At 37.1% G+C, this 25506-nt stretch overlaps 2 protein-coding genes across 2 annotated transcripts in view; both read left to right on the forward strand.

Annotated features, from left to right (window-relative positions):
• The first annotated feature begins 2330 nt into the window (after positions 1-2330).
• On the forward strand, positions 2331-14291 carry psmd11b (proteasome 26S subunit, non-ATPase 11b). Its single transcript, XM_038296940.1, has 13 exons — positions 2331-2489; positions 4952-5053; positions 5260-5456; positions 6915-6972; positions 7164-7358; positions 7757-7901; positions 7995-8055; positions 9756-9818; positions 9960-10085; positions 10388-10423; positions 10518-10569; positions 13173-13315; positions 13415-14291. Exons 1-12 carry the CDS (start codon positions 2399-2401, stop codon positions 13313-13315), a joined length of 1269 nt encoding a protein of 422 aa, XP_038152868.1. The 5' UTR covers positions 2331-2398; the 3' UTR covers positions 13415-14291.
• Positions 14292-18365: 4074 nt separating this feature from the next.
• Positions 18366-25506, forward strand: part of LOC119791088 (vesicle-fusing ATPase-like) — a 39993-nt gene continuing 32852 nt past the window's right edge. The window contains exons 1-2 of the mRNA XM_038296941.1: positions 18366-18513; positions 20465-20550. Of these exons, the coding sequence (XP_038152869.1) occupies positions 18502-18513; positions 20465-20550 (98 nt within the window). The 5' untranslated portion in view covers positions 18366-18501. The remainder of the gene's footprint in view (positions 18514-20464; positions 20551-25506) is intronic.

Raw genomic sequence — 25506 nt, forward strand, 5'->3', positions numbered from 1 at the left:
GTGATGGTTGACGCAAAGGCGGTGCTGCAGACACAGCGGTGCGCCTGGTTCTGCAATGAAACAGCGCCCTCTACTGGTGTTTACCACAGCTGAGGTTGTACAACCAACGACCTTCGGCATTAAAATTTTGCTCTGATCGTCTTATGTAAATATCAAAAGCAGATGCATTTTTTTTTTTCTCCAGCGTACCCAATAACTACACTATAGATCATTGTAGTGCCACCAAACTTGTAGGATACATAGATAACGTCATCTAGATCATACTACAACTCTTACTTTGGCAAGATAGGCCAAATTGTATTTTTGGAGATTTTTTATTGTTATAATAAGCGTATAATAGCCAATAATTACACTATAGATCATTGTAGTGCCACCAAACTTGTAGCATAACCTCATTTAGTTCAGACTACAACTCTTAATTTCAGAATATGTGCTAAACTCTATTTTTTTTTTTAGATTTTTTCATTGTTATGTTGTTGCTTATATATATGTAGGCCAGGTGTTCAATCTCTGCAGCAGGAACCACAGCGCTAAGAGTTGTGTGCACTGCACAAAGTATACCTGTCACAAATGCAGGAAGGACTCACCTTGGGTTTGTGTAAACTGCTAAATGGGACAATTGTAGCTTCATATGTAGTGCTTTTCCTTGGGTGAAATAAATGTTGCTCCAATACTAAAGTCATACTGTTTGTCATTTTCTAAGCTGAAATGTTGAATGACATGAAAAGGTGAGAAAAGACAAAATACAATTATTCTTTAAGTTGTTCTTAAATGAGTTGGTGAATGAACAGTATAGGCTCTTCCTTGCCTTGTTGGAAAAGCATGGTTATGACCTGTTCTCAGCTCCGGAACTAGGACCCATATGATATCTGGTTGTTTAATAGGTTTGACTAAATAAAAAATTTAGATATGACTTATCAAAATATTCCTGCAAAAAGGTCTGATGTTGCAGGGGCAGGTAATGAAAAGTGCCTGGAACATGCTTTTTACGCATAATGAAGTGTTGAAAATAACTTTCATCTACTTTTTTTTAGAAAGGACAACATTTTGGCAATCTTAAATGTGAACATATATTGCATATCTTTGTTTATGTATAAATATGTCAATTTATTTACTGATTTGCCTAAAGTTTTTCTAGTTTCTTGATCTATTACCTTATATAGTACTAATGTACTTAACAGTATCGTGACTTCTGTTTACCATTGTGCAAAACAACAGTTTGACCTTCTATTTGCAACACATCAGCTCTTCAAACCACAACTACAACTCATTCGATAAAAAACAAAACAAAAAAAACCTTAAAAGTCTAGTTAGGGCTATATTCCATATACTGAATTGGCTTTTGTGCTGCTGTAAATGCTATGTTTTTGGAGCAGTGTCTTATAAGACAACTGCACAGTTTGTTTTTAACTATTTATTTGTTTTAATGTGCAATTAAATCTAATTTCTTTTTTATTTTAATTTTCTTTCTAATTGCCATATAAACAAACATATATAATTATAACATGCATAGTAACTATACTTAAAAAAAAATAAAATTTGTGACCTATTAGAATTTAACTAATTTATAATAAAAAAAAGTCCATGGATAAATTGCATCAAATGCATCAGGAATTCTTGTGTTCATGAAGTATAAAAAGAGCCACAGTTTGATGAATAAAAGAAAAATATCTGCTTTCTTGAGCAATTAAATGTAAACAAATGCACACTGTTCATTTAGCTAAATGTTAAATAAAGCCAGTTATACATTTGGAAAGGTATAATATACAAATCAGAATATTGCTTTATTCTGTCCATAGTTAATTCAAAAAATTTCTTTGAGAAATAAATCTTCCTCTTTTTAATAATGTTAAATTATTTTGTTCTGAGTTTTGACTTCAAATCCCCAAAAAAAAGAGATTGTGTTTTCTGGTTAATGTGCCAAAATGTGGAAAAGTTAGCTGGTTAAAATAGTTTTGCAAGGCATGTTTCCTTTCAAATTGACCCAACAGCAGGATGTGCAATGCGCTGTTCTGTTGTTCATTTAGATTGTTGTTGTATATAAACAGAAACTTTATGTAAGCCATCCAGGAAGAGTAGGCTATATCATATCTTTTTTTTTTTTCCTTATAACATTTCAACTGTTAAAAGAAGGTGAATTGTAATAATAGTTTAAATATTTTCCTCTTTAGTTTAGAGTGGTTAAACTGAAAATCCGCCAGATTCAGTTAACATCCAAGGACCTTTTTAGTTGGTTTTCTGAAATTATTGAACATCATTATGTGGAGCAAGGCGACCTGTCCGACGAATTTACTACATTTCCCAGAGTTCTTTGTATCATGCCGGCTGTGTCTTGGTCTCGTCTACAAACGTAGTCGGCGCACGTACTTTTCATTCAAGCAGTGTTTGAATAAGGAAGATGGCGGCCGCAGCGGTGGTTGAATTCCAGAGAGCTCAGTCTCTCATTAGCACGGATCGGAACGCATCTATCGACATCCTTCACTCTATCGGTGGGTGTTTATTCGAATCTTCAGTTGGACCTGGTTCACCTGGAGCTATTTCGTGTTTTTTTCCGTGACTGTCCGAGGCTCCGTTAGCCTAAACCGGCGCTGTGCCGTGCTGACTCACTGTAGAACCGATAGCTGGATGTTAGCCCCGTAGCCCGCTATCATTAGGCCTGGGCTCCTTATGTACCCAATAGAAGTGATAATAGGTACACATTTTATTAAGAACTTGGTAACGTTTTATTTTATCTTGTAATTCTGATCGTGTTCTATATTCCTCTGTCCTGTTAGCAGAGACAGCGCTGCGGCTAACGAGCTTAGCTTGTTGTGAGCAGTGAAATCAGCTCCATGGTGATATGATCACTAGCCCTGATTTTTATAAGGGGAATTATTGGTTATGGGTAAAAACCAAACAAAAAAAGTTTTACATTTCTGTAAAATAAATATATATTCCACGGTCCTAAGGTTATCAGAAGTTAATAGGTTTTCATAGACATGGCGGTGGGTTATTTGCCCTGTCACACCTGCTAAATTACTGTCAACTTTTCTCTGCTCTGTTAACTTCAACAACCAGTTTGGTTCAATGATTGATCTGTGACAGACGACAGAGTATTAGGGCCAGGCTAGAGATTTATTTCCCTTCTATTACGTAAATAAAGTCGTAATATTACGTAAATAATGTCACGAGAATAGTCATAAAATTATGAAAATAAAGTCGTGATATTACAAAAATAAAGTCGTAATATTAGGAGAAACAAGTTACGAGAAAAGTCATAAAATTACGAAAATTAAGTCGTAATATTACGTAAAGTCATAATATTAATAGAAAAAAATCACAACGAGAATAGTCATAAAATACGAGAATAAAGTCGTAATGTTACGTAAATAAAGTCGTAATATTACGAGAAAAAAGCCACAACGAGAATAGTCATAAAATTAGGAGAATAAATTCGTAATATTACGTAAATAAATTCGTAATATTACGCAAACAAAGTCGTAATATTACGTAAATAAGGTAATATTACGTACATAAAGTAACAACGAGAATAGTCATAAAATTAGGAGAATAAATTCGTAATATTACGTAAATAAGGTCGTGATATTACATAAATAAAGTCACAAGGAGAATAGTCGAGAATTAAGTCGTAATATAACATAAATAAAGTTGTAATATTACGAAAATAAAGTCGTAATATTACGAAAATAAAGTCGTAATAATTTTACAAGAAAAAGCCACGAGAATAGTCATAAAATTACGAGAATCGTCATAAAATTACCAGAATTAAGTTGTAATATTACGTAAAGTCATAATATTAATAGAAAAAAAATCACAACGAGAATTGTCATATAATTACGAGAATTAAGTACCGGTAAGTAAGTAAAGTAAACTTTATTTGTATAGCACTTTTCACAGACAAAGTCACTAAGTGCTTCACATAATAACATAAAAACAACACAAGTAAAAACAGATAAAATGCAATAAAAGCTATAATAAATAAGGGAATAAAACAACATGCTATGTGCTTTGGAAGGCTAGTGAAAACAGGTGTGTTTTTAGCTGCTAAAGTCATAATATCAAGAGATTAAAGTCTTATAATTGCGAGAAACGAGTTGTATTTTATGACAACTCTTACAAGGAGCTCTTTCTTCCCTAAAATGAGGATTGTGGAGCATTATGTGGAGTTATGCTTTGGCTCTGGTTTGACAAATGAGGAAATCTTTTAGCACAACAGCATCAAATTGGGCAGGATGTCAAAGTGGACTGAGGCTGCTGATATGTGGAGCTGGTCTGCCGTCATCTGCTGGTCGGTACTCAAAGCTTTCTTTCTGAAACGGGTTGTTTTATGATGACTTCATTCTCATGATATTACGACTTTATTTTCAAAATTCAATTGAAAGAAATCTCTAGCCTGGCCCTAATACTCCATCGTAGTGACACGTTTTCTAAACATTTTATCAGGATAACATCATTTAACTTTACCATCAAACTTGCTGAAAACGGATCCATCTAAAAACTTGCTAGAATTCGCAGGTTTTTGTTCTCTATTTATATACATTTACAAATTAGTAACACAAAATTATACACAGTTTATAGGAAAATCCACTGTTCTCTAGTATTTTTTATTTTTTTGAAACAATTTGATAATAAACTAATGGAATCTGAATAATTGACTCATAATATTAGTGCATACTTACCATCCTAGATGTTCTCACATGCTAACAGCCACTAGGTATCACATCGTTAGGAAGGAAATTCCCTTTGGGAAAAAATGTATTGGGTGTATTTCAGGTTGTGAGGTGTAGTTGCACAAATCATTATTTGTGTAAAAAAAATAAAAAAAAAATAAATCACAAATAATGACTTAAGAAAAGTATTGGTGAGTAAATTTCCACACAGTGTTAAATAGTTGGAGGTTGTTTTTTGTTAGTTATAAGTGTTAACTGCTTTGGTCATTTTATTTAAATAGTCAGGCGAGATGTTCAGGAGGACGATGAGGAGGCCGTCAGGGTTAAAGAACAAAGCATCCTGGAGCTGGGAACACTCCTGGCAAAGACGGGGCAGGCTGCAGGTAATGTTTCATTCTTTTTAAACTAATTTGTTTATTTCTTTTTTTGAATTTGCATATTTTATTTTGGCTTGAAATGATCACAAAAGCACAATAACAAAAATGTTTGTTTAAGATAATTTTTGGTATATTCTGCTTTGTTTGCTCTAAACTTGTATTGTCTGCTGAATGCTTAGGATTAATTTAATGGATGATATCTTTTTTTGTAGAACTTGGCGGCCTGTTGAAATTTGTTAGACCGTTCCTGATTTCCATCAGCAAAGCCAAGGCAGCCCGACTGGTTCGCTCTCTGCTGGACCTTTTCCTGGACATGGAGGCAGCGACGGGGCAGGAGGTGGAGCTGTGTCTGGAATGCATCGAATGGGCAAAGGCAGAGAAGAGGACCTTCCTACGACAGGCCCTGGAGGTCCGTGCATTTCAGACAGCCTTCATTGGGCTATCTGTCTTGAAAATACACACAAGTCTTCAATTTACTCATCTTTTTTTATTTTTTTTTTAAGCTTTAAAACTAGTATGAAATTATATAAATGTTTTCAAACAAGGGTAGTTTATCCTGGTAGTAAATGATCAAGCAAAGCTTTATGTGAAATCTTTAAACCTGAGACGTCTCTCTTTACTTTTGGTATTTAGAAAGCTTCACTTTTGCTCAGTTTTCTTGTAATACTGAAACAGTTACTGTCGAATATTCTGGCTAAAGACTTAGTTTCCCAACAGCTTTTTATACCTGTTTTTTTTCCCCCCTTCAGCTGCTCAAACATAGCTCGAATTGCATGAAAACAAAATTAAAACTCCTGAATCAGAGCTTTGAAGGTGATCAGTTTTTAAAGAGTGCTGGCTCAGGAAGCCTGATGCTATGTTTAGACCGCAAGCAGCAAGAGCAACAAAAACGCGCATGCTGCTTCATTTTTTATGTTTGTACAAGTTTTGTTCTGACGCGTGGCTGAAGAATCTTTGCTGCTCAAGCTGCGCGGTGGGAGGAGCTACCCTATCCTTTCTTTGCCTGTAACAATGTCAACTATATATATATGCTGTGTTAGTGGGTAAAAAGTAGTTTTAATATGTTTTTAAGTGAGAAAGTCCACCTGAAAACTTCATCAGTGCAGTCAGTTCATCCAGATTACAATCCTGCCTTCAAATATTATTTCGCTGTCAGAGCCGCTCAGACCCCCGTACACCGGGGATGCTCATTCAACAGCAGCCTCAGGCCTGGTTGCCTCTTCGCGGTTTGCCGCGGTGGCTGGAAGGCGTTTTTTGTGTACGTAATCATAACTGCAGGCACCCGGATAATAAAAGTAAACATTTTTTGCTGGCAGATTTTGGCATTTTAAGTTAATTTAGGCGTTAATAAACTGCTTCAGAGGAGTGATCATAGCGCTCCGCGTCAGCAGTGATGTGTCTCTCTCCCTGCCAGCTCCCAGATCAGCTTCTCTGATTGGTTGATGTGGCGCGTCGAGCAGGAAAAGTTAAATTTTTCCAACTTCAGCAGCCGCTGCATTTGCAGCGCGTCACATGCTCAAACACTCACAACACGCTGCTCCTGCTGCTCAAAACACACTGCGGGACGTTTTGCTGCGCCTTGATGCGCATCAACCATTGACCGTGCATGTAAAGTAGCTGCTCCTGCTGCTTTAGGTGGGAACGTAGTATAAGAGGTTTCCATTTTAAAATTAAGTTGTCAACGAATAGATAACACTGTGTGTTTTATATGTATGAGAAAATATATATAGATGAAAAACTGGAAATTATACATATTTAATGGAGTAGGTTGTGAGCAGTAACTGAGGATTTTTTTATAGATTTGCTGCTGCAGTGTTTTCTCTGCATTTACTGTTGTAAAATTCTATGTAATGTTTTTTTTTTTCAGGCTCGGCTGATCTCACTCTATTTTGACACCAAAAGATATCAAGAGGCCTTGGCTCTCGGTGGGTGGAACCTCAAATATTGTCTAATAAAAGACTGTGGTATTTTATAAATGTACCATTTATTTTAATGACTGTGGTAGCTGTCTTATTTGACTTGCATGCAATGACCAACTGATCACCATTTTCACACGTTGAAGCACTGACCCCTTGATGATCATTGCTGTGACTCGTTTCCACCCTCCTTCCCTCAGGCTCCCAGCTGCTGCAGGAGCTGAAGAAGATGGACGACAAAGCGCTCCTCGTTGAGGTTCAGCTCCTCGAAAGCAAGACGTACCACGCTCTCAGTAACCTGCCCAAGGCCCGCGCCGCCCTTACCTCGGCCAGAACCACAGCCAACGCCATTTACTGTCCCCCAAAGCTCCAGGCAACGCTGGACATGCAGTCAGGTCTGATTTAAATCACGTGAATGGTTCAAATAAGCTTCATATCTTCTTAGAATGTATTTTTTCTCTTTTCATATTATTCTTGCTGCATTAGAAAATCAGTTGGGTGTTTTTTTTTTTTTAAGATCCTTTTTGCTAGGATCTGCCTAAAGCAGCTCTTGATGTTTCCTAAGTTATGTCACTTCTTTATTTACGTTTATAGTTTTCTGCTGTTTTAAAAGCAAAAAAAGTTTGCAAAAAAATGGCCTCATGTTGTGTATAAATACCTAAACTCCAGGTAGAGGACGTGATTACATGCTGGTATAATTACAGCTGAAATGAGCCTCATCAAGTCTGAAAACTCTCCTTTTATGGAGGTTTGTTTGTTGCCATAAACACTTGACGTGTTATCTCTGCTGCAGGGATCATCCATGCAGCAGAGGAGAAGGACTGGAAGACGGCCTACTCCTACTTCTTTGAAGCTTTTGAGGGTTACGACTCTATCGACAGTCCCAGAGCCATAACAGCACTCAAATACATGCTCCTGTGCAAAATTGTGCTCAGCTCGTCAGTACCTCTTAGTTGGATACTTTCATTAGAAAAAATACCTGTGGTCTACTTTAGAAATCAAATCCTAATCTATATATTTTTTTCTTTTAGTCCGGAGGAGGTACAAACTCTTGTCAGCGGGAAATTGGCCCTCCGTTATGCCGGCCGTCAGGTATGTGCCTCATTGAGAGGGAGTATTTCATGTGTTGCAGCGTCATTTAAAGGATCTGAATATGTTTGTATTATTTAATCCAGAACGTTAGTCTGCTTCTCATGCAAACCTTTTTTTAATTTTTTTTTTTTTACTTTAAATCATCAGCCTGAATCTCTGTGAATCGTTTTGTTTCTTTAACACAGACAGCTTCTTTCTCATCTTTTTCTGTTAAAATAACTTTAAGCATTTAGGATTATCTGCTGAGTTTTAAGTGCGGGTGTGAATTTTTTTTTTATGCGTCTGTGTTTCCACAAAATCCATTTTCAGTGTTAACATTTCCATTGTTTGCTTGACGTTGCTTTTATGGAGGACCAACTCTGCCGTATTTAAAAATAAATACAGAAATAAATAAATGCTCAATAAATAAATAAGCATACAATTAATTTCCCCAAAAAAATACAAAAAACAAATTAACTTATTTATTTATTGTCCCTTATAATATTTACCTTTATTTATTTATTACTTATTTTTTTAAGTATTCATTTATGTGCATGTGATATTTTTGTCTGTTTTATTCTTTCTTTGTATTATTTTACCCTATATATAATTATTACAAAGTCAAATGAATAAAGAAGCTAAATAAAAGAGAGATATACTGTATAATTTAATTTCTACCTACATGTATTTCTTTATTGTATTTTTGTGGTAATTAATTGTATGCTTATTTATTGAGCATTTATTTATTTCTGTATTAATTTTTAAATATGGCAGAGTTGGTCCTCCATACACATTTACAGAACAGCGCATTAAATTCAGGAAAATAGGCTACAGGCTTATAGATGCATCTGTGCTGAACTACTAAGGTGTCAGTCTGCTCATCAAACCATGTTTTAGTCATAAAGGGTCAAATAAGAAAGGCTATTTTTAAAGATAAAAAAAAAAAAAAAGAAGAAAATTACAAAATGTCTCTGGTACATTCAGTAGGCAATAAAGTGTTGTCTGTCCTTTAGTTTAGGGCGTTTAGCATTTACAGGATATAAAGCTATTAATTGCAGCTCTTTATTGGGGAATAGAGTGTATTTCCCCACTATAACAAAAAATACTAATATGGGACGAAATATCAATAGAATTGCTATTCTAACAGGTCTGTACAATGTTAATTCAATGAGAGCATCAATGAATATATTGTATTTATTGTATATTTAGCAGTATTTGTTTGTTGGGCTGTGATTAGTGTGACCTGCAGTCGTGGCTACGCAGTTATCTGAAAAAATGAACTCTATTAATATCACAAAGTTCATACTTAATTGTACTGGCACACCGGTGCAACCAGAGCATAACAGACCTGATTGAATGTAGTTGTTTTGTTTTTTTAAAACTTTGCGAGCTGTGCAGCCTGTTTCTGATGCATCACATATGAGATACCTTAAACTCTGTGGTTGTAAAGCTGGAAAATCCAGAGAAGTTCAAAAAAACCTGTAGTTGTAGATGGACTATGAAAACAAAGCCATGATTAGATGTCCAGTTCTTAGTTTGGGGGAAAAAACTTATTTGTACTTTCTTTTTTTTCCCCTCTTCCAAAATGATTTAATACCTTATTTCTTCTGTAAATTGTTACCAGGAGATCTAAAGGCAGCAAAAAACATTAAGCTTAGCAGGTTTTTGTTTTTAACACGATTTAAGATGACACTGAAACGTTTTTGTCCTCTCGTGTTTAGACAGATGCCCTGAAATGTGTTGCACAGGCCAGCAAGAACCGGTCGTTAGCAGATTTCGAAAAGGTAAGAACCAGTTTTTCTAAATTTAAATGTTTGTTAAGCTTCAGCAACTTTCTGGCTTTTATCACAATATTAATTGGGAATAGATTTACACCTGAATTTATTATTTTTGTTTTTTTTACTTAAAAATATCTCATCTTTCAGGCGCTGACAGAATACAAAGAGGAGCTACGGGATGATCCGATCATTAACACTCATCTGGCTAAACTGTACGACAGCCTGCTGGAACAAAACCTCATCAGAGTCATTGAGCCTTTTTCTAGAGTACAGGTAAGAACCTCCAAGCTACATCGTTTTCAAATGGCCTCTGCTTTCCAAATGTATTTACACCCATAAAACTTCCCCTTATGAAAGAATTTCATTTTATTCATCCATGCTACAGTTCTGTAACATTTCCTCTTCTGATGTTCCACTGCTTAGTGTTGGTTCCAGTCCATCACATTGAACAGAATTAATAAAATATTTTACCTCCCTGCATTTTAATGTTTTTCTCATGCAAGTTATTAATTTAAGATGATGCATTGTTTTTTTTTTAAAGCAACAGATTTATTTGCCTTGATTTCTCATTTCAGATAGCACACATATCAGAGCTAATCAAATTACCAAAGGTGGGTATTAACCTAAAGCAGGAAATCATTCAGATTTCACTCGATGTGTGTGATCTGTCTTAAAAATAAAACTTAATCTTGTTTTTCTTTTAAGGGTGATGTTGAGAGGAAGTTATCACAGATGATTCTGGACCAGAAGTTTCACGGTAACTTGATCATTTTCTTTAATGTTTTGCCTTTATTGTTATATCTCTGTACTTAAGAAGCCGAGTAGAGAGAGCTGGCGTGGCATAGTAAGGAAACAATTATCTGATCCTGAATGTCAACAAAGTTGATTCCTATTAATATCAAGGGAGAAGAAGTGGAGGTGTTGGAGGGTAAATGCCTTGGTGTTCATCTGGACAACAAACTAGACTGCAGATGCAACCGTGAGGCCATATACAAGAAGAAACAGAGCAGTTTGTCTTTGGCTTAGCTCATTTGGATTTTGCAGCAAGATGCTACATATCTTATATTGTGGAGAGAGTGAGCTCTTCTTTCATCCTCTGCTGTGATAACAGTAGTAAGGGCTGGTTATACTCCCAGTGTGTCGCAGTGAGCTTGTCGCAGGTATGACGCTGACATTTTTGATTTGTGCTCAATTTTGAGGCGTGGTCTGCGCTATGTTATTCCACGCCACAACGCAAGAGGGACTATCATGAACTAGCATGTCTGGTCTAGATACGGCCGAGGGGGTGAGGAAGTGGGAGCCAGTTTGTCCGACAATGGACTTGGAGGGCGGAAAAATAAGTAGGGATCCAGGTGGAAAGAGGGTCCCAGCGTTAAGGCGCATCTTGCTCTTCTAGCTGGTCCATCTTTATTTTCTTTTCCACAATGGCGGTCACACACACAAAATAAGCTGGTAACGTGCCAAACAGGAAATATGCATGAGAAGAGCAGATGCAGATTTAACCAATCAGAGGCCTCCTGTCTGCAGCCCTTTGAGGGTGATTATTGTGGCATTTAAAATGCTTTATTTAAAAAAAATATATGATTATTAAAACAATTTCATCATATTGTGTTGCAATATATATGTGCAGAACTGCTTCCGGTTGATTGTAAAGCCATATGTTCGGAAAAGAAGCTTGAGGCACAGAAAAAGCTAGAGAATGGGGAAAATGAACATCTCAACGAAGCGAGGAATTCGAGACATGGTTGGACCCTGTCCACAGAAAAGATGACAAATGATTTCACTGTGTTTATGATGGAACGGTTCACAAAATCCACGGTTCGGTTCGGTTCACGGTTTTCGGTACGGTTTGGTATATGTTGATTGTTACCCCGAAATCCCATAAAAATTTATGAAATTAATGAAAAAATCCCAAAAGAATTAATGAATTGTAATTATTTTTAATGATCCGCGGAAACCCTGGATCATTTCCACATGTTTTGCTGCTTTGAATTTAATCATCTGGCGCATGCCTTCTACGATCTCCAAGGAACTCAGAGCGGAGCGGACGGGAGCCACAGTGGAGGCTGTAGGCTTTGCTTTGTGCAGGCGGTCTGGTGCACAGCGGGGCGGAGCGCTGATGGAGTATGTGGGTTTTCGGGGTTAGCGTGACATGTTGGTCATGTTGCTGTTAGCATAAACAAAACGTGTTGCACAATGCTTGCACACTGTTGCACTTTTATCCACAACTTTCTTTCCGCCGTTATCGTAGGTCACTCTAAATGCAAAGTGGTCCCATACAGCAGACCTATAAAGTGCTGCTGGCGCGTCTTCCAACTCCTGTTCTTTCCCACTCGCCATACCCACACAATTCTCCACAACAACTGATTTTTTTTCTGCTACACCCGGCTACGCTGCTTCGCTTCTTCTTCTTCTTGTTTACTGCTGGTGGTTGGCTTTGGTCGCAGTACCGCCACCTTCTGCTCTGGAGTGTACACGCGTCGCCTATGAGAAAATGGAGCAGCGCATGAACCGAACGCAACACACGCGAGTCGAACCGAACGGTTCGGACGGTTTTTCATAAACCGTTCCATCCCTTATATATATAAATATATATATAAATATATATATATATATCATGTTGGTGGCATTAAAATTAGGACTTTAGGTTATTCTTTGTCAGTATTTAACAACATAACTCAGGTCTCTTAAGTTATTTTTCTTTAAAACAATTCTGTTATGGTTAAAAAAGTTGGTTAAATAAAGATTTAATTCGAAGTCTGTTTTTTATTAAAATTAAATAATTTAGCAATATTATAAAAAGTCCAGGCAGAGCTGCACATAAAATATGGTTTCAAATCTTTTCAATAATTATCGATATCGATCAATATGCATTTTTTTTATCGATAAGCTTTTTTTCTATATCGCCCAGCCCTAATTAAAATTATTTCTAAGAGCATTAAATTAGAGTTATTCATTTCTGTATAAACCCTGAATCAGCCTTTAGAGCTGATGACTAATAAAAGCTCAACAAGCTAATGAAGAAGACCAGCTCTGTTCTAGGAACTCCCCTAGAACCTCTGGAGATTATTTCACAAAGAAGAATTTTTCATAAAGTGAAGAAAATTTTGGACAACAGTGAGCATCCTCTTCAGAGGATTTCTTTATAACAAGAAAGTGTCTTCAGTTAGAGGATTCTCAAAATCCGGTGCAAGACAGACCTCTACAGAAGATCCTTCCTGCCTATGGCAATCAACATCTGCAACACCTGTTTTTAAAAATAACTTATGAGTTACTGCAACTTTTAATTTCCCTTGGGGATTAATAAAGTATTTTTGAATTGAATTTGAACGGCCTACTCTGTTGTGACGCACTTTTCAGGAATCCTTGACCAAGGTGAAGGGGTGTTAATCATATTTGAGGAGCCTCCGGTGGACAAAACATACGAAGCAGCCTTGGAAACCATTCAGAACATGAGCAAAGTGGTGGACTCGCTTTACAACAAAGCTAAGAAGCTGACATAGGTGAGGGGATTTTAGAAAGAAGACATGACAGTTTTTCTCCGCCAAGTTAAATTCTTAGTCACTTTATCTCAAATGTTTTCATCTCTCTCTCGTTCTCAGAGCCGACTCACCGCTGACCGTGAGATGGAAGTGGAGGAACTGTGTGTGTGTGTGCGTGTGTTTTGACCAGCATGTGTAACTTTTTTTTTTTCTGAAGGGGACAAACAAGGGAGAGAAACAAACAGGATTCCCCCATCCATACTTTTCAAACGGACAGTTTTATCACTTCTCTTGTTTATTTTTTATCTCTCTGATTTTGATATGTCTTCAGGATTCTGTCAAACAGTCAACGGCCAACACAGGCCATCAGGGATTATTGTACAACTAACTGCATTAAAAAGAGAATAGTAGGTTTAGGAACATTATATATATGTTTATATCTGCTGAGCCTTCAGACGACTCCACTGCAACCTCACAGGTGCAACATCGACCTCTGTGGCCTGTTGCTCCACCTGCTGAGCATGGCCTCTGTTTTGGTTCAGTTTTTTCCTCCATATCCCTCGGAAGCAAACTGGGATATTTATCATTCAGCACATTGATGCCAACAGTTCACTCCCCTTTTTGGATTCAACTTTGTATGATTTGGTTCTAGATTTAGTTTGTTTTGCTGAAGAAAAATCCCATCATTGCCACAGATCTGCACCCCATCCAGCTCTTATTAGGTTTCATAAAAGACACCAACAGTGCCATCTTTTTTTGGCGTTTCACTTCGCCTCAAATGTTTGGGCGTAAAAATGAGATCACGAGATGGAGGTGTTTCTATCGCCTGTGGAAGCCTGCAAGTTTTCCCAAGTGAACACTTCTCCATTGTTAGTTCTTGACACTAGCGCAGTCTGTTAGTAAGCAAACAATTTGTATGATTTTGAATCGGTTCCTTTTTTTGTTTGTTTTTCTCTCTTATAAAGACATTTTGAAAAATAAATATTTTGTATTTTAACAGTTGTCTTGTCTTTTCCATAAAATAGACAAAAAAGTCTCTTGATATTTCTTGTAATACTATTGATTCTGATGACAACACAGTTGTTGCTTAAGCTTTGAGTGGAGACAAAGCAGATATGAAAACACTTGATTTGAAATTTAAATTGGACTCAGACTGAGAACTCTGAAGATCCAGCTTCCTTGTGTAAAGAAAATCCCTCATAAAGCATCATCTAAAGGGCTGCAGGAATATCTGAGCGGATTGTAGCTTACGGTATATAAAAAAAGTCCTGTCATTTTAGGCAAATAATGCTTTGCAACATGGAAGTTTTTATAAGGAAAACATCCAAGTCCAGCCAAATGTATTCAATAAATATTTAAAGTAAGGCTGCAACTAACAATTATTCAGCCAGTCGATTCATCTGTCTATTTTTTTCCGATTAATAATCTGATAGCTAAAGGTTCCTTGAAGAAGATCTTTAAGAGGAAAAAAAAAAAGGTGAAACTAAAACATTTCCACTTGAGTTCTTGATAGCATATTGACAGATGGAAAGTTTATTTTTTATCTTAAATTGAAAGTGTTTTTATATATATATACCGTATATATATATATGGGTTTTTTTTTTTGTATAATTACTGAGCTAAGTTGGGTGCTCTGTCAACTAAAGGCTTGTGTTTGAGTCCCTATACTCCAGAGATCTTCAACGTTTTCCAGGCCAACGACCCCCTAATTATATATATTGTATGAAATTGTGTTATATAAAACTGGTTCTATAGTCACTCTATTACATTTGCAGTAACGTAAAGAAAGTAATTTCTTTCTGGGATTATTAAAGTATTTCTGTTTCTGATTCCTGGTTGATGGGACAGGTGTTGTGAATGAAATGGTGCCCAGCTTGAAAAAGCTCCTGTGTGTTGCTGAATGTGTGCATTGATGACTGAAAGACATCTTCTGCCTCCATTTATCTGTTACTACAGTGTGTTGAATTCATGTTAATGTGGATTTAAAGACATTATAATTAGTGGAAAAAATTGCAAAAAGAATTGCAAAAAAAAAAGTCTAATCAACCAAAACTTTGGACCCCCATGCAGTACCTCTGTGGACCCCCTGTTGAAGACCTCCGCAATAATCGATTAATCACAATCTGATACATTTTTTCAGCCCTAATTTAGTCTCCAAAAATAATGGAGATAATGTGTCCTCTAACAAAAGCAAAAATACTAAACAACCTTAACCTTGACGGAGAAACATATCAATCATTTAGGTTAAAAGCTAAAGAGGAGCTACGTTTTTAGCCACCGCCTTGTCCTAAAGTGAAAAGAAAATGAGGAAAAGGTGAAACAAAAATAAAAGATGGGAAATAAACTTCCTCCTAGAATTATTTGATAGTGATGACATCTGTATTTCAAAGCATGATGGAACAAAAGGAAGAGAAACAAGTGGAAAATAAAACATTTGGACCTGTACATGGAAATGATCTTAAATGTTCAGTGTTGAGAACGTTATCTAACAAACTAATTGATTTAACTCAGTTACTGCACAAAGTAAAAAAGCCATTTTTATTATGTAAAATTTCAAAGAATTTATAGATAACTTTCTAGTTATTGGAAATTTAAATACAACTAAGTGCATTTAATTATTAGGATTACACATCTAAAAACACTGTTTACTAAACTGCAGCATTTTGATTTGTGTGGTAAGGACAACTAAGCTGCAATATGTACTGTAGATAGGGTAATGTTTATGTTAAAATAACAAAGGAAACCAGATCTTATAGTTTCATTTTTTGTGTATTGACAGGTTTTACTTGGCTATAAAATATGTTTTATGGTGAAAAATAATGCACTTCCAGCAATTTAATAAAAATAAAAAAAACACACACATTTTGTAAAAGAATTGAACAGATTTTAAATTTCCAGAAATATGGAACAAATCATAAAAAGCAGTTGCCACTGTTAAGACGATGCAATGAGCTTGTTTGGCATAGAGATGCTTCTATTCTACGACTTTGTTTTTGCAAAAAAGGAACAAATCACTGAAAAAATTAGCTTTTAACTTCAGTTACTACTTTTTTTTATTATTTAAAGGATCGCTGTCACTGAATCTGGCTCTGCGTCATCGTCCCTTCAATGCATGCTGAACACCTGAGTGTTCAGTGGCTGCTGATCAGTTAAAAAAACTCTTAATCAAGTCACAGACTCTGCATCACACTGATAATACCAAATAAAAGTACTGCATATTTGCACCATATATATTTGTCTTGCAATGCGCTGAACTTCCATATCAATGCATTTTTGCACCATGTTTTTTTTTTCTGCCACACTTTTTACATTTGATCACTGCTACACTTTATGGAATAGAAATGTTCATTTCACTGCTAAGCTGCAGCTCACCTACAGTCTGAAAGCTGTACAAAACGAAATGTCATTTTAAATACACTCCATGCATACAAAATGACAATAAAAACTGTCTAAGTCTAAGAGTAAAGACGGCTCCTTTGCCAATCAGAGTAATCGGTGTCTATTACTGAGCCTATGTTTATAAAGAGCAGTTTTGATTGATCAATTTTAAGTAGGGAAACAACATAACAATATCTGAAAGTAAATAGTTACTTTTTCAGTAAACTAAGAGGGTTACTACCGTCTTTATTATGTAACCCAGTTACTGTCAATATTCAATACAGCTACATATTTGTTGATCATAAATTCTTGCCATATTAAGTTTTAAACCACAAAAAATACGTTTTTGAAGATTTTTGTTTCAAATTTGAAATTATAATGTTGAAAAACTCGTTTTGATGGAAGAGGATTAAGCCCATTGCGAAATTTAAAAATGGCCCCTCAAAAAAAAAAAAGGAAGTTCTTATTTCTCAGTATTTTGAAGAGGCAGATGGGCAGCAAGACTGAACCCTTCTAAGAATTCATAGAGTAAATTTAGAATACATTACAGTAAGAATTTGTAAGCCTTTTTTATTGAGGGGCCGTTTTTTTTTCTTGTTTTTTTTTTTTTGGGAAAAAAACCTGATTTTTTTAATTTTATCTAAGTTTAATATGTGAAAAAAGTCAGAATTCTGACTTTTCCGAATATTTAAATTTGAAAGCAGTACGTCGCGTTAAATGCCACACACAATATGGCGATGACGTGGACGTTCCTCCTCCGCCGTCCACTTGTTCTCCTCCGCTTCCTGACCGTGTTGTGCCAAAAAATGCGTCCCTGTGGTGGTTTGCATGACCCTACGGAAGAGGATTAGGGCCACATGAAAAAAAAAAGTTAACTGTTTTTTAAATATTATCTTAGTTTAATATGGGAAAAATTATTTAAGAATTCTGACTTTAATCTCAGAATTGTGGATCTTAATTGTGGATCTTAATGTAGATAGGCACCACGAAGGAAGAGATGTTGGAGCACTCAGCTTCACTGACAAATATGTGAGGTGTTTGGGAGGGCCAGTGACACATTGGTGGAAAATGACGAAATTAGGCAACTTTTTACGTGCCTGAGGATTCCCCGGTGATGCGATCTCATTAATGGAAGAGCAGAAGGTCATTAAAACAAGAGAGCTAGGCTCTAAAACAGACATGGCTACAAGCTGATGCTAACATGTTTAGATTAGAGTCAGAATTCTAAGATTAAAGTCAGATTTCTGTGATTAAAGTCGGAATTCTAAGGTTAAAGTCAGAATTCTAAGATTGAAGTCAGAATTCTGAGAAAAAAAGTCAGAATTCTGAGATTAAAGTCTTAATTCTGAGGGAAAAGTCAGAATTCTGAGATTAGAGTCAGAATTCTGAGATTAGTCAGAATTCTGAGATTAGAGTCAGAATTCTGAGATTAGTCAGAATTCTGAGATTAGTCAGAATTCTGAGGAAAAAGTCAGAATTCTGACTTTTTTCTTATATTATACAGAAATAAAATGTAAAAATCAGTTAACTTTTAATTTTTTTTCAGTGGCCCTATTCCTCTTCCGTAATCATCAGAATATAATACTTGAGACATTTTGAGTGGTACTCTGTGTCAGTAGATGGCGCCAATGCAACCAAAACGCCGTTTGCCAACCGCCAATATGGAACAAGAAGTTCGGCTGGTTTGGGCGATGCGCGTTCTCGCGACGGAAGGGAACACTTTTCTGCGTAACACCGGTACGTCAGTCATTTGTGTACGTCACCGTTTGTTTCTCTGAGCTGTTTGGTTTTGTCCGCTGAACTCCTATGTCCAGATAAATACAACAAAGATGGCGACACGGGTGAGTTGATTTTATAGCTGTAGAAGAGCTACCCCAAAAACTACACGTTTATTTTAAAACAGGATTTTTTTTTCTACCTTAAGTGAGCCAGCTCAGCATTAGCTCGAGGAGTAGGGGCAGTTGTGCCTGTGCAAATGTTCAGTCATCCGGGTCGTGGCAAACCTTAAACAGGTTTAGGACTTCTTTCGCTCCGTTTTTCTAAACGTTTTGGTCTTCTTCAATTAAATTGTCAAATTAAGACTTTAAATAAAGGTCAATAAAGGACTTTCAATAAAGGTCTTACTCAAATAAGCAAAAACTTCTGGTTAGGAATCGGATTAGGTGTCATTCAGAAGTTCCGGAAGAAGAATCTTATGACCAGTCTGCTGTTGCCTTGTAGTTAATTCTGCTTTTGGATTTTAAGTTGGACTGATCCAACATTGGATGGTTGGTTGCTCTTTCATCAAGGGAAATATTTTCTTCTTATCCCGTCCAACAGCGTCCTGCCTTTGATGCTAAATGTAGCCTTTTTGTTTTTAAGCTAAAATAAAGGAAGTGCCACTAGAGTTAATGGCTGCATAATGTTCCCTGATCTTAATCTCCAAGTTATCAATTAAACCTCAATTTATAATTAAACTATACTATCTAATATGTTCATTTTTATATGTATATTTTTTAAGTTACTTTATTGATAAAATACAATACATCAATTAATAACAAACACCAGCAGTTGCTTATAAAGACATTTATATATGCGGAAAAAATTTGGTTTAAAGTCTGATATAAACTATTGAGACCAAATCTGAGCATTTCATCCAGCCCCGTGATTAAGCACAATGGTGGCAGAAACATGCTGTGGGGATTTTCTTTTTCAGCAAAAGTTATTATTAATAGCAGAACTGTGAGAGTCTTCGTTTATATAATACATAGGACTCAGAAGGAAAGTATTTTATATTTCTTTTATTATTGTCATTTCCATCATTAATTTGCTTTACAGAAACTTAATGTCAGCCATCTCGTCCAGTTGCAGACGGCTTGTCCAAATTCACAACAGATTTTTTTAGCCCAGCTCATCAGCACAGGGGCGGTGCTGTTCACCTCGAATGCACCTATTAAAGAAGTGCATGGCGGCGGCCCTTGAGGGCCAACCTTCAGGATGCCTGACTTAGATGGTTGCAGCTGCTTTCCTTATTAACTCTACCCGACCCTGTTGGAACACTATTAAAACCTTTTTTTCTCTGCATAGCTTCTTGTTCGATATACTTTTAACAAAGTCTTAGTGTAAATAAATATTTATTTTATTGAAATATACCACCATCAGTCTCTCTAGAGTTTCACAGTTCTGGATCACTAATTATTTTTAATTTTTTAAAATAATAAATAGGTGATGTGTTAGTAAAAATCTGGTCTTTCAAAGTTCAAGTCCTCCACTTTAACACAGTCATAGTGTATTTAGAAGATAAACATACCCCAGAGCATCATGCATCTTCTACTATCCTTAACAATGGATACATTTCCATATTTTCATCTTTTTTTTTTTGCTACTGATGATCCATATTGCACTTAATTTGACAAACTCTTCGATCACATGTTTCTGGAACACGTGATTAAATATTTTGTACAATCTAATATCCTGGGTCTTTTAGAGGGTTGACAGACCAAATGCATACTGCAGAAATGTTGTATTTATTAGGCCCTGTTCATTACTCAAACCCGTGGTTCAGATACATAAAAGGATGGAAACCAAGTTTATTTTTTTATTTACTTTTCTCCCCAATAAGTCTCAACCATCACAGACTATGCTTGCTATAAACAATAGCTGCAACGTTTGGTTAGAATATAAACATGATTAAATTTCTTAACTTCTCTTTAAGACTCTGATTTCCTAAAATGTTCAAATTCATTGCAATACAACAAAAGAAGTATCAGTGGTACAGTACTGAAAAAGAGGTAATTTGTGTCTTTGTTTCAGACTATGAAGGCAGTCCGATGCCCGACAGACGAACTCTCACTGACCAACTGCGCTGTGGTCAACGAAAAGGAGACAAACTTGGAACAGTAAGTCTGGAACGTCATGACTTAATATTTACACCTGAGTTAAAGTACATTTAGAGATAAGTAATGATAAAAAAAAAAAAAAAACACAAAAAGATTTAGTGTAACACCATAAAACATAGGAGAGGAATTCAGCGTCTCATCTTCAGATTCATCAGAGGGAGGAAGCAGACTGAACAATTTGGGCGACTTTTAAACATTTTAAATGACTCAACACAGAATGATGTAACCAAACATTATTTGCTTCAGCAATGAAAATTTGATAAGAAGGAAAAAGTATGGCAACACAATCAAATGTACAGAAGACATGGGCTGAAACAAAGTGAACCAGAGACGACAGCAGCATCTCTGCAAGGCTGTGAGGAGAAATACTCCCGTAAGTTTAGAATGGTTTATTTTATCTCTAAAAACAAGATGCCACGTTCTAAAGAAGAGTGGAAAGAATCTCTGAATCACACAACCTGGACGTTCTTAAGCATAATATACCGTTCTCCAATATAAAACTATAAATGACCACAAGGTGTTACTGTTGGACATATAAAGTCATTAACAATGCTAAGGCCAGAACACACAGAATCCGATTTTACGTCTAGGCCAGAACACACAGAATCCGATTTTGCGTCTGATCCGACGGACGAGGTTGTGGCGTTTAGCGCTCATAGAAAGGAATGATCACACTCAACACAATTTTACGCAATGGGGCTGCGTAGGTCCGTCTGAGATAGACCGCAGTTCTAATTTAGTCAGACTACACAGCAATTCAGCGGCAATTTCATTAATCTGACGGGAAGAGAGACGCGGTTATAAAGTAAAATACATCCGCTTTGGGGGAAAATACAAAATAAAACCTGTTAATTGCGCAAGGAAACAGTCGGTTTTGGAGTCGCACAGAGAAAGCAGGACAAACTCCTTAAAAAACAATCGATGAAACATTAAAAAAAGAAAACTCCATGATAGGAGTTGAGGATAAAAGAAAAGGGATAAAGTAGCGATCCTCTTTGAGCCTCACAAAAACAACGAGGGACAGAAAGCATATCACTCTCCTCGAAAAGAAAACACCTTCAGGAGGAGAAAAAATTGATATAGTTAAATGGTGATCCTATTTGATCCTCACAAAAAACAAAATAACGAGGGGCAGACGGAGCAGGTTAGTGCGGCATATTTCACCTCTTTATGGAAAAAAAAAGAAAAATTTCGATAAACTTCTCTCTCTGAGAACCACCTCTCTGTTTATTGCTGTGTTTTTCTTTTTCTTTTTTTTCTTTTAGACATAGATCTCATTATATTTTAAAATGGGCATAGAAACAGTCTCTATATGATCTGGATTAGGATGCTGTTCAGACTTGCTTTGCTTTATAGAATGCGTCAGTGTTTATTTGTTGTTTTTTTTTAAATGATATTCATAATTTGTCCAAGTTAAATGTGGAGTATTCTTTTATTTGTGTATAGCACAGAGACAGAAATGAGAAAAATCTGCTCAGATCTGTCCACCCTGCCTAGTCTGAGCCTCAATATACGCAGTATATGTTCTGGCTTTTATAGTAATATAATTAATAATGCATTTTTAGGGTGGGGCAATTTTTTAGGCTTACTTCAGAGATTGCTGTTCCTACCTATTTTTATATACAATCATAAAATCGTTATTGGTGCCTTGATAACTTGCACAACTAGCTATGATACACAATTATTCTGCATGATTAAGTTGTTTTTCGAAAAGGAAATCTAAAATTTCAACATGTTCAAGCAACAAGAGTTATAGCCACGTTAATGTTTGTAAGAGTACAAACCATTAATAAATCCATCAAGATTTTAACAAGATTTTCGATTCCTTTGATTTGGGAGGGGGGACCAGCCCTGTCTGTTCTTAGCATTGAGCCGCTAGCAGAATTGATAAGAAGTAACCCCCTTATATAAGGAATAAGGGATGAGAGTGGAAACCAACATAAAATTGCCCTATACATGGACAACATATTATTCATTGAAAGCCCTGTCCACTCAATACCAGTTCTTCTACAAAGTCTTATTGAATACGGTCTAGTATTTGGTTATAAAGTTATTCATAGTAAATCAGAAGCAATGATGGTATCTGGGACATGGCCAAGTCAACTTGATGGTATTGTGTCCTTTTGCAGACCTAAGCAATTCAATTCAGTTCATTTCTATAGTGCCAATTCACAACACGTCATCTTAACGCACTTTAAAGTTCACCAGATCATCCATTCAGATTGATTCAGCGTTTTCTATCTAAGGAAAACCAGTTGATTGCATCGACTCATTGACTCTTCAGTAATCCCTCACACTAAGCATGCTTGTAGCGACAGTGGAGAGGAAAAACTCCCTTTTAAAGGGATAGTTCGGGATTTTTGACATGAATCTGTATGGCATCCCCATCACCAGTGTCATGCAATCACACTGACTTATCCCTGGCAGCATCCTGTGAGCAGAGTTCTGGTCCAGCTTTGGTCAAGCCGAAAGTAGTCCGGCAGGTTTGCTAGACCCAGCGAAATAAAACGTTTCTCTTCCCAAAACATTATGTGTTCAAAAGAGTGATATTTTTGCATCCCAAAAACATTGTAGTGGAAAAAGTCACACGTCGTTATCAATTGGTCCTATTTTCTCTCTGTTCGTATCAGTGCGCGCCGTCATTCTGACAGCGAGCTCAACTTTGAGGAGGGCAGGGAAGTCGCTGTTGTTTGTGATGCAGACAGCAGCTGCTGCAACTCCGACATCCTCATCAATGGAAAGGTTCTGTATCTCGGGCATTACTAAATCCCACTCGTGGCTACAGTAGCATTCCACCACTGTCTGCATTAGTTCACACTTGAAACAAGTGCACCATGATTTGTCGGCCACCCTGGATATCGCAGCTCCAGCTGAGGCTCCTTCGGCTCCGGCTTCAGCTTCCATCACTTCTCTGTCCACCCTCTCTCTTTCTGCCCGATCTAACTCCATTTGTCGAAGTTCATCGTCAGTGTACTCGGGTTCATAAAGATATCCCTTTGGCTCTAAGTGGAAGTTGATGTTTTCCTCGTCGCTCTCGTAGTCAGACATCTTCCCCAGTAGTAAACAATCGCGAATCAAACAGGTAGGCCCTTAACCTGACAACAGCCAGATGCATGTCTCGCTCCGCCCAGCTAGGAGCTAGGCGGAGCGAGACATGCATCTGGCTGTTGTCAGGTTAGTAGGCCCTAGCTGTCAGGTCATGGTGTCGCGCGCACTGATACGAACAGAGAGAAAATAGGACCAAGTGATAACGACGTGTGACTTTTTCCACTACAATGTTTTTGGGATGCAAAAATATCACTCTTTTGAACACATAATGTTTTGGGAAGAGAAACGTTTTATTTCGCTGGGTCTAGCAAACCTGCCGGACTACTTTCGGCTTGACCAAAGCTGGACGAGAACTCTGCTCACAGGATGCTGCCAGGGGTAAGTCAGTGTGATTGCATGACACTGGTGATGGGGATGCCATACAGATTCATGTCAAAAATCCCGAACTATCCCTTTAACAGGAAGAAACATCCAGCAGAACCAGGCTCAGTGTGAGTGGCCATCTGCTGAGGCCGACTGGGGTTCAAGGAGACAGAAGCAGAGATACAAAAAGCTGCTGTAAAAGGCGGCCCCGTCCAGGAAACACACAGCCAGGCAGACGAGCTCTGAGCCAGCTCCCATGTCAGAGGATGAAGAGAGCTCATCCATCCAGTCACATTCAAAGAAACAGGACTACTTTGAAAAACAGGCTAATCTCGAACATCTACAGGTGCTGGTCATAAAATTAGAATATCATGAAAAAGTAGATTGATTTCAGTAATTCCATTTAAAAAGTGAAACTTGTATATTATATTCATACATTACATACAAACTCATATATTTCAGATGTTTATTTTGTTTAATTTTGATGATTACAAATGACAACAAATGAAAATCTCAAATTCATCATATCAGAAAATTAGAATATTGTGAAAGTCAAATTGATGGCCCCTGGTGCCACACTCTAATCAGCTAATTAACTCAAACCACCTGCAAAAGCCTTTAAATGGTCTTTCAGTCTAGTTCTATAGGCTACACAATCATGGGGAAGACTGCTGACTTGACAGTTGTCCAAAAGACGACCATCGACACCTTGCACAAGGAGGGCAAGACACAAAAGGTCATCGCTAAAGAGGCTGGCTGTTCACAGAGCTCAGTGTCCAAGCACATTAATAGAGAGGCGAAGGGAAGGAAAAGATGTGGTCGAAAAAAGTGTACAAGCAAGAGAGATAACCGCACCCTGGAGAGGATTGTGAAACAAAACCCCTTCAAAAATGTGGGGGAGATTCACAAAGAGTGGACTGCAGCTGGAGTGAGTGCTTCAAGAACCACCACACACAGACGTATGAAAGACATGGGTTTCTGCTGTCGCATTCCTTGTGTCAAGCCACTCTTGAACCACAGACAGCGTCAGAAGCGTCTTGCCTGGGCTAAAGAGAAACAGGACTGGACTGCTGGTGAGTGGTCCAAAGTCATGTTCTCTGATGAAAGTAAATTTTGCATTTCCTTTGGAAATCAAGGTCCCAGAGTCTGGAGGAAAAGAAGAGAGGCACTTCATCGACGTTGCTTGAAGTCCAGTGTAAAGTTTCCACAGTCAGTGATGGTTTGGGGTGCCATGTCATCTGCTGGTGTTGGTCCATTGTGTATTCTGAGGTCCAGGGTCAACGCAGCCACATACCAGGAAGTTTTAGAGCACTTCATGCTTCCTGCAGCTGACCAACTTTTTGGAGATGCAGATTTCATTTTCCAACAGGACTTGGCACCTGCACACAGTGCCAAAGCTACCAGTACCTGGTTGAAGGACCATGGTATCCCTGTTCTTAATTGGCCAGCAAACTCTCCTGACCTTAACCCCATAGAAAATCTATGGGGTATTGTGAAGAAGAAGATGCAATACACCAGACCCAACAATTCAGAAGAGCTAAAAGC

Source organism: Cyprinodon tularosa, unplaced genomic scaffold (genome assembly GCF_016077235.1).
Source record: "Cyprinodon tularosa strain WSP-4 unplaced genomic scaffold, ASM1607723v1 ctg38, whole genome shotgun sequence".
In the NCBI taxonomy this organism is placed as follows: Eukaryota; Metazoa; Chordata; class Actinopteri; order Cyprinodontiformes; family Cyprinodontidae; genus Cyprinodon; species Cyprinodon tularosa.

Bases quoted from the DNA above. Each gene is read 5' to 3' on its own strand.
- psmd11b (XM_038296940.1), top strand. From the start codon at position 2,399: ATGGCGGCCGCAGCGGTGGTTGAATTCCAGAGAGCTCAGTCTCTCATT. The intron at 10,086-10,387 runs GTAAGAACCTCC...TTCTCATTTCAG, and splicing joins AGCCTTTTTCTAGAGTACAG to ATAGCACACATATCAGAGCT. The intron at 10,570-13,172 runs GTAACTTGATCA...CGCACTTTTCAG, and splicing joins TCTGGACCAGAAGTTTCACG to GAATCCTTGACCAAGGTGAA.